The sequence below is a fragment of the Ricinus communis genome, chromosome 2 (genome assembly GCF_019578655.1).
Source record: "Ricinus communis isolate WT05 ecotype wild-type chromosome 2, ASM1957865v1, whole genome shotgun sequence".
In the NCBI taxonomy this organism is placed as follows: Eukaryota; Viridiplantae; Streptophyta; class Magnoliopsida; order Malpighiales; family Euphorbiaceae; genus Ricinus; species Ricinus communis.
This window is the reverse complement of record NC_063257.1, coordinates 10,359,729-10,369,490: the sequence shown is the minus strand read 5'-3', so window position 1 is coordinate 10,369,490 and position 9,762 is coordinate 10,359,729. Positions and strand designations below refer to the sequence as shown.

Sequence of the window (9,762 nt, the reverse complement as noted above, 5' to 3'; positions counted from 1 at the left end):
GCGTTGGACATTCAGCCAACAAGACGAGTCTTTATACAGTAGTTTGTTTCTTTTTAAAATTTCTTTTTACATGATATTACATATTTTATATTATATATTAAAACATTATATAACACATAAAATGAGATAATTTATTATCTTATATATAATCAATCATTATGTATATATTTGTATCATGTCCTTTTTTAAAAATTAAATTATTGCATCTTTATATTTATATCGTGTCATATTTAAATCACTATTTCTGCATTCATACATTATATGCTTATGTTATTCAAGAATTGAGTCACGGCTCGTATAATTAGCATAAATAATTAAGTCAGTTTCTGAGAATTCTCTTCCTTTAGGTACCATTATATTTCCTTGTGAAAAACTTCAACCACAAATGTTTAGCTTTGCAGAAGGTAGAGCTTCTTGGAAAGAATGGGATGGTCATTCCCACTCCAACATTTTTAAAAATTGCATAATATTTAACCTGCTTTTGAAGTAGAGAAAGTACTAAAAATTTCAATATTTTTTATTTCATTAAATTTACCTCTGCGGTATTTACTGTTTTTATAAAATTATTTTTAATTTTAGAATATTAAGGAACAGTTTTGTAAAAGTACAAGAACATTTATTTCAGTGCATAATGCACCTCACACATGGGTCTTAAAATTAATTAACTGCAGCCAACTGTGCTTATTTATTGAGCTCCTTCTCTGGTAATTTAATAACCTTCAACTTCAACTGCAGCTGAAAAATGTTACATGATAAGCTTACTATAAAACTTTGCATCCATTTCAATACTTCTTTTCTTTTTCATTTACACTGTTGCCTTGAGGTTCAATCTTCTCATGATCAAATTATTAAATGAATCATATAAAAAATTCATTATTGCCATTTTTAGTTTTTCACTTTATTGAGTATCGGTCAAGCCCGATGAGAAATTTATTTAAATATTATCTAAATTCTATGAGTCTATGAAAGTCTAAGTCATAATCTCGATTCTTGACTCGTATTTATTCCTTAAAATTCACGGGTTAGAAATTAGTTGATAATCATTAATGATTACCAATATGTGATAAATAAGAGTGTCAGAGTGTCGGAAGTGAAAAAAATAGTTACAGAAATTTTTAAAATTATTTGCGCGTGATCAGAAAATAGTGAATAAATTAAAAGAAAAATACGAGAATACCTCGGTTAAAAGAGTTTTCTAGAATACATACACATTATAATAAGTGGGTAGAGAAAGATTTAAAAGAAAAATGTAAAGATAGAAACGTGAGATAAAAAAAATATTTTTTTTTAGTATTATTATTGATTAGCCTCTTTAAATTTCATACATTATCTATTGACTTGTTTAATGAGAAAACATCTAGAATAATTAATTAAATTTTATTATATATATTTAATTAAATATATCTAAAATAAACTATTCTAAATTAATATCATCGTTAATTAATAATTTGATTTATTTTTGTTCAAATATATTTCAAATAACGTGATAAACAACAAAATCACTTAAATTTCATTGACTTTTGTGACTATTATACATGTTTTGAGATCTAGGGTTTTTCTTTTTGGGTCAACTAGATCTAGGGTTTGTGACAGCAACTTATATATTTGTCTTTACTCATCACATGTGTCGCTCCATAAAACATTGGAATGCGGAAATGGAGAAAGCTAAAAATATTTATTTATAAACAGTTATTTCGGGTAGATACAATTTGACGGGTAGCTCTAATTAATATGTAATTAAATTAATTAATTATCTAGTAATGGATAATCTTAAGGGACTGGATTAGTGTGCCATTGATCCAAGTCTTACTTCCTGGTACTTTCTGGAAGTTGAAATTGCTAAATTATTCAAATAATTAAGTTCCTGGGAGAAAGCTTAAATTGTTTTTAAATATTATCTTGTGCAGATAATTTGACGGGTCGATCTAATTAACATGCAAGATAACTAATTTTTTGTACTGATCTAAGGAATCAGGTGTGCCCTGGCACAACTCCTCCTTCCTGGAAGTTTCACAGAGTTGGAAATGCAAAAATTCATACAAGATAAGTCTATGAACCTTTAATTCCTGGGAGAAGCTTGTGAATTGCTATATTCTGATGTATCCAAAAAAGACAAAAGAAAAAAATGTGGGAACTACGTCACTGGGCACCACAAGCTCAACGTCATGTCTTACATAACCCTATCTCTTAAGTCAGTTTAGTTGAATGTCACGAACTCACTAAATTTGGATAATAATTCTTTTGGAGATTTAAAATCAAAATTAATATTAAAATATAATACTAATATTTTTAAAATTTAAAAGCTATAAATTAAATTTAAAATTTTTTTACTTAAATTTAGTATATACACCACAACTAATAAGAAAGTAATACATATTTATTAGTTTTAGATAATAAACTGATAAATGATTAATAAAATATGTGTCAATCATGTATTGATTTGATGTATAAGTGAGAACATACATTAAGTTTAGATAAAATTTTTTAAATTTAATAATTAATATAAAATATATGATTTTTAACAATTATATATATATTATTTCTTTAGATTTTTCAGTTTTTTAAATGCCACCATTTTTATGCCTTGATTATGGTGCATTGGATACCATCAAAATATAGTTCTGACTGATGAAATTCTTTCAAAAAAATAGCACGACTGGTACAAGTATTATATGAACTCTATTATTAAGATATTCCGTACTGGAGTAAAATTAATGTATCTTCGAATAATATATTCTTGTAAAAAGATAATCATATTCATAGATGATCCACACAGAAAAACTGATATGTACTTATTGTGCCATTCTGTACCTCTGGAGGGGTGGGGTTTGGTGGTGAAAACAAGTTCATTATAGTTCTGGCGGGTTCTAGCAGCAGGTAAAAGTGATTCGGATGTGGGTGACTTGAAAGGGTGGAGGGGGAGAGGTGGAGGTGGAGATGGAGGAGGAGGAGGAGGAGGTTCTGGTTTCTTTGGAATCTAAAGGAGGAAGTGCTCTGAAATTATGCAAGAAAGTATATCAAATGATGGAGTACCACAAAATCTAAAAATATATAACAACTTACCTTAATCACTTCACACATGAATCAGGAACTCTTCACCTGTGACTAATACTTTAACTTAAGTTTATTATTTCCAACAAGCCTCGAGTCTCAAGAGCCATGAGAATGCTGCATGTTCAGGCATAAGATATAGTATATAAATAACCTAGACACGTACTAATCATGCTGTAAAAACCAGGAAAATTCAATTCATAATGACATATAAAAGCGATTATGAAATTAAGTTATAAACCAAAATGAGTTTTAACTCATTACATAATTATTCTGAAGACAGGAATTAAAACGGAACTGGAACCTCTAGATAAGTCCAATGTCCTTAGAGGAGTATTATCCCAGAAAAGTAACAAGCACACTTTTCTTTTCTTTCTGTTATTCTGAAGAAAACAATTATCTACTAAATCATAGAGTCGAAACCAAAGTCGATAGGGATGTCCATAAGCAGAAAATCAGTCATAGGCTCCTCGATCTGGCTATCTCCGCTAGCAATGTCGTCTTTCCCGTCAGTTTCAGGCAAAATGCTGTCACCCACTTCTGCATTCTTCTCTTCAGCCATGACGAGAGTTGAGCAATCTTGGGAAACCAAGGTCAAAGAAAAGAATAACAAGTTACAAAAATTTAGTGTATGATTAAAAAAGGAACTTGTTTTATATTCAGTAATTAAGTAAGCATGTTTTTACCAAAGAATTATGAAAAGGAATCCCAAAAAAAAAGATGAATTTTACATACCAAGTGGTGCCTCTGGACTATATTCAGCAGCATAAACCTGGTTGAGCTGGTTTTCATGAGCTTCTCTGAGGAACTCCTCAACAGTTTGTTGTATTTTTGCTTTGGAAATGGGATTCGAATCGGAATTGTCTGGTGACTGGTACACCATTTGATCTTCTTCTTTCAAACAGCTATTAGAGGACGCCCTTTTCCTCTTCAATGAGGCCTTGCTTGCCCCTTCAGAAGCTGAAGCTTGTGGCTGAAAAATTATCATAACATATATACCGTAGTACATATGATCATGTCCCAATAACACTAATAGAAGGCTTCCATGCTAATTATTCCAATTGTTAGGTTGATTAATAACTCAGTCTCAGGTTCATGTCATCTATTATTAGCAACCCAATGATTAATTAAAGTGTTTCTCTTGCTGATTGCCTATGTATGACGCTCAGGAGATTAAAGCTTCAAATCCTAAACCCCCAACCCCCACCCCCACTCCTCAGGTCATCTACAAAATACCAGAAAGAAGGAATAGTTTCTAATCTGAATTGTCAGAAAATCTGAAATCTACCCTTCATTCCTTTATAAAATCAGAAAATTTTTGCCTAACTATATTGCACCAACCACTAACTCGTCTTACGACTACATATTCTATTCTTATTACTCATCTAATATGAAAAATGCAACAAACAAAGAATGGCCAAAAAAATTCAAAAAGAATTCGCAATTACTATTAAATTATAAGGTTTCAAATTAAAAAAAAAATTCGAGATTACAATTTTATTCTTTTTTTAAAAATTTGCGATATCCCAAGAAATTCAAAGAGAAAAAATGAACTACTAAAATATTTGAACAGATGTGTAAATGTTTTCCAAACTCACCGTTGGATTTTCGGTCCCTTCCTCTTTCTTCATCTTTTTCAGTTGCCTTGGGCTTATTCCATACAGTTCATAGTTATCAACCTCAACAAGTGATCGGCACATAACGTTGGTTTCTTTGTGATAATAGTACTGCAGGCAAACAATTTAGTACCAAAAGGAAAATAAATTATAGCTTAAATTCCAAAGGAAATTGCGAACATTAATTATCTATTGAAGGCTAAGAAAAAAATAATATTATAATTAATTTTAATTGATAGCTAGTGCACATATGTAAATGCTTTAATGACTGATATAATACACTATTTTTCAAGCAAGTAATCTTTGTATCACAATATTTCCTAATTGTAGTGAATGATTGCTGCTATATTTTTATTTTTTTAATTATCGAAATCATAAATATATATTTTTTAACCTGCATTAGTTCTATATATCACCCAAGTGGCAAGGTAATTTGCTAAAGAATATCAATAAAATTCTGAATTTTTCTTAAACAAATAATTTTACGAATAAATAGAACATATTAAGTATAAATTTCAGAAAAAGGGTAAGTATAAAATAGTGGGGAGTGAACAAAATACCTTGTCAATTCTCCCATTTGGGCGTTGTCTAGGGTAAATGTTCCAATTCTTCAGCCAACTGGGCTCTTCTTTCCTGCTTCTAGCTCCAATATTCCTCAAGGTAGCATTCTCCTCAGTTTGACCAGCAACAAGCTGCTATACCCATAATCAAGCAAAATAACAATGAATTAGATTTTGCCATAATCCACCACTTAAGAATAATTTTTTTTATTTTATTTTATTTTAAATAAAAGGTTGACACTATATGTATGAACATGATATTATTTTATCTGCTTAAATTTTTTCTTAAACTTTTGGCATAATTTAAATTCTTTACTATTACAACCAACATTGAACCAAAAAAACAAAATCATAGATAAATTGAAGAACCCCCAAAAACATATTGAAGCCAGCACAATGTTTATTTCCAATATTGTTTGGAGATTATATGTATTTATGTATTAGTATTATGGAAAAGAATAGTACCTGGTCATCTGGCACGATGAAATTCGGCATCTTAAATGAAATTGGAACAGCTTCAATGGGATAGTCATCCACTGATATATCTGAGGGAAGTGGCTTTGATTTTACTTTTGATGTTCCTGCCACTGGCTTTGGTGCCTAATTGGCACAAAGCAATCACAAGTGAATACATAATTAAACAACAAAATTTAAGGTTCTAATAGAATTTCTCATTATTTAAGCAAGATTTGAAATCAATACAATCAGTAGAATTTTCATTAAACAATCTCTGACACTAAAACTGGAGTTGCACAAAGACTTGAGCTAAGTATAAATTAGCCTTGTTAAGCAAAGCCCCAAAAGAAATGAAGATGAAAAGGCTACAAAAACAAAATTATAAATGTATAATCAGAATTTATATTTTCAAGCACACTGAATTAATACATAAGCTTACTCTAAGTTATGGAAAGATATTAATCTTTTGGCTGATTTTTAATTATGTTGCATCTTTTTTAATGAAATATCTTGCAAATCTGTTTATAGTTTAAGTTATTAATTAATCTATATTAATAAGATTATAGCCTTAAGGCTATGTTCTTTATCTAAAAATTATAATAAGTAAATCTCACAACCAATCTTAGTCATGCAATTTCTTATACTATTGAAATCTTATATGGTAAAAGCATTTAGTGTATTTTTTTCTTTTTCTAGCCGCACTATTTATAGTTGAAAAATATCAATTGTATTTATCTAATAAAGATCAGCACTCAATTAATGATTTTAAAAAGGAAAGGCGGCGCGTCGAATTATATATGAGTAGTATATACATTGGTGATCTTCTCTTTTTAGCCTCACTATTTATAGTTGAAAGATATCAATTGTATTTATCTAATAAAGATCAACAATCAATTGATAATTTAAAAAAAGAAAGGCGGCGCGTCAAATTATATATAAATTGGTGGTCTTTCTCTTTTTAGCTTCACTATTTATAGTTGAAAAATATCATTTGTATTTATCTAATAAAGATCAACACCCAATAATGATTTTTGATAAAGAAAGACGGCGTGTCGAATTATATATAAGTATGTATATACCGGTGATCCAATCATTTAAAGATTTGATATGATCAAGCTACTTTTAGTTGTAAGATATGTTATTTTAACTAGCAACAACATATGATTGTTTTAAAAGAAAAAAAAAATGATAGATAAAATTATAAATCCTATGAGTATCAATAGTTATATCATTTTAAAGGTCTTATAACATATTTTAGATCCGAAAATATATATTAATCATAAATATTAATAACCTTAAGATTTTTTTTTGATAACACATGTCATAACAAAATATAGTTGCATAGTTAAAAATTGGCGTAGAATTTATTTATTTTAAGAATATAAAATAAATAAATTTTATGCCGCCTTTTTATCTATGTAAAAAAAATCTTATTACAAGAGGTGTTAGCAAAAAAAATCTATTTATAATTAACACATTTAGTATATCTTTTTTTTTCTTTCGCCGCAATTTGTTTATGGTTATAAAGATTTTGTAATTACATTAATAAAGATCACAATTCACTTGCTAATTCTAAAAAGAGAAAGGCGGCACGTCGAATGATCAGTCGTGTGCATGTCGACCATTCTACCATTTTAGGGTTTCAAATTTCGAGCATAAATAATCTATATCACCAATTTGTTTTAAATTTTACTATCACTTTGCGGTTTTTCATTTACAAAAAAATCAGTATCATTTTAAATTAAGATTCTATTTTGTAGAATTTTAGGAGTCTTATATGAACATCTAGTGTCTAAAATGTTTACCCCCTTTGAAGATTTGCATCAATAATCACAACATATGAGCAAAGCTCACAAGATGATGTATTGATTTCAAGCTCTCACAAGGGATATGTCATGCATGTGTAAATCTATGTATAAATTTATGCACTACATAGAGAAAACTAAGAGAGGGAAGATTATAGAAATGAAAATGAGAGAAGAAAATATACCAACTCTTCAACACCAACGGATCCATTAGTTTTTTTTGTATAAATTTGAAGCTGATGAGGAATCGGTGGATTTGGCACTAGATTCATTCCGATTCCACTCTGTTGGACAAATCTGTAGAATGGCAATCGCTTCTGAAAAAAGAAAACAACAACAACAACAAAAGAAAAGAATTTTTCAATTAATCCATGCATTAGATCAACTAAAAAGTTAAAAATAGAAGTAGGCCCTTTAATATGGTTAATCTCATTCAAGAACTAAATAAACCAAGATAAAATCTAGCAAATAAAAATTGTCATAACATAAATTGATGAAGAAAGGAGAGTCAAAATCCATCAAATCTTGAATTTCTACATATAAAAAGAAATTACCCCTTGTATATTTTTTGTATAAAGAGCAGACAAAAAGTGCTTGCGGCTTATGAACAAAACATCTTCTTCTTGCTTAGGTTTAGGAACAAAGATTTGTAAATCTGAAGAAGTAGTAGTAGTATTATTAGTTGTTGTCGTCTTTCTTTCTTGGTGGCTCATAAAATAAAAATCTCCCATCCAAGAATTATAGAGAGTGAGAATTTAAAAGCCAAGAATTGAGAGACAAATCAAGGTTACAAGGGCCTGAATGGATTTTTGCTAAAAGATTGCCATTTTAGGAGAAATTACTTAGAATGGCTTTGTGTTGATGTTCTTGGTAAAAGACTTACCAATTCAAGTGAGAATGAAAGAGTGGGGAGATGGGTTTATTTATAATCAAAACAATTTAACATAATTTTGATTAAAAGAAAATATTAGAGAAAATAGAGAGAAGAGATGCAGAATTGTTTTGACAATTGTTTCATGTTCATGCATGCAATCTGCCTCGTGCATTTCAAGGAAAACAAATAAGGTGGTTTTGTTTGAGGGAATTTTATAATATTAATATATGTTAATTTCAAGTAATTCTCCAACCATTTTTTTTCCTTTCTTTCTTTTATTTTTTACCTTTTCTTTTCTCTTCTTTTTGAAACCCTTCTAGATTTTGATTCTATTATTTTATTTTGAGAGATTTTGGAAATAATTTTATATATCAAGTCATCTATAGAAATATTTAATAAAAATAAGTTATATTAATTAATGATGTTACAAACTTAATTATAAATGTAATTAAAAAAATATTTGAAATAAATTAACTTAATATAATTTATTATTATAGCATTTTCGATAATATATGTCTATAAATACTCGATTAACTTAATATTCATTTCCCTTAAAAAAATGACCATTTTAAAAGAATAAACCAATAAAGTTTCCTTTTGAAAATGAGAGATAAATTTGCATAGTAATGTAATATTATTCTTTTCAATTTCTATAACTAAAAGAAAAAAAGATAATTGTTAATATTTTTGAATTAAATTAATTATATAGAAAATGTGTAAAGAGAATATCGAAAGTAAGTATTACTAGTATTTCTCTTAAATATATTGCAATAATCTCTATATTTCTAAATATGAGCAGAAAAATGTATTATCTACCATATTTATTAATTTTCATAAATAGAATAATGATTATATTAGACTTAAAAATGGCAACATAAATCGGAACATAGCCTTCTATGTTAATACAAAGGGTCAAAATATTATTTTTGGTTAATTGATAACAAAATGAGTCAAATGTAAACTAATACAAAAATAATTTATAAATCTCTACTCACCACTTCTTATATATGTATTCAAATGAAAAACAAAAAAGAAATTACTATTTATTATAATTTATGCTTGTTCATAAACTTGTTCACTTGACCACTCATAATAAGAAAGCATGCTTGTCATTAATTAGTAATTTTTAATTGATTTGAACTATTTTGGTTTGTAATTTATATATATGAATTAAATAGATATAGGTAAATTTTATATAAATTAGGGTAGATTTTTTCTCTATTTTTAACCTGGATTTCTTTATTAGTGAAAACGAAAAATCTAGTTGTCAGATTTTCTCATATTCTAATTTCTACTATTAAAGGTTCGTGATTGAAATGGTTATAATAATAGTAAGATACATAAGTGGAGTAACACATGAATGGACTTTAAAATATGCCCTTGCTTTAGATTCAGGAACA

The 9,762-nt window shown here is 28.2% G+C and overlaps 1 protein-coding gene across 2 annotated transcripts; it reads right to left on the bottom strand.

Annotated features, from left to right (window-relative positions):
* Window positions 1–3,255: 3,255 nt before the first annotated feature.
* LOC8283242 lies at window positions 3,256–8,402 on the bottom strand. 2 transcript variants are annotated; one of them, XM_015720955.2, is made up of 7 exons: window positions 8,043–8,402; window positions 7,674–7,805; window positions 5,693–5,827; window positions 5,228–5,362; window positions 4,650–4,778; window positions 3,787–4,024; window positions 3,256–3,630 (listed from the first exon to the last, which is right to left on the bottom strand). In XM_015720955.2, the coding sequence occupies exons 1-7, from the start codon at window positions 8,217–8,219 to the stop codon at window positions 3,455–3,457; spliced, it is 1,122 nt and encodes a 373-aa protein (XP_015576441.2). In that variant the 5' UTR covers window positions 8,220–8,402; the 3' UTR covers window positions 3,256–3,454. The 2 variants fall into 2 exon arrangements, with proteins under 2 accessions (XP_015576441.2, XP_015576442.2); XM_015720956.2 differs by having other exon boundaries at window positions 5,228–5,359; window positions 8,043–8,401.
* Window positions 8,403–9,762: the final 1,360 nt, after the last annotated feature.

Excerpts from the sequence above, each read along its gene's own strand:
- LOC8283242 (XM_015720955.2), bottom strand. The coding sequence starts at position 8,219 with ATGGGAGATTTTTATTTTATGAGCCACCAAGAAAGAAAGACGACAACA. Across the intron at positions 5,828-7,673 it reads CCGTTGGTGTTGAAGAGTTG|GCACCAAAGCCAGTGGCAGG; the intron begins GTATATTTTCTT and ends TGTGCCAATTAG. Across the intron at positions 4,779-5,227 it reads CAAATGGGAGAATTGACAAG|TACTATTATCACAAAGAAAC; the intron begins GTATTTTGTTCA and ends GTTTGCCTGCAG.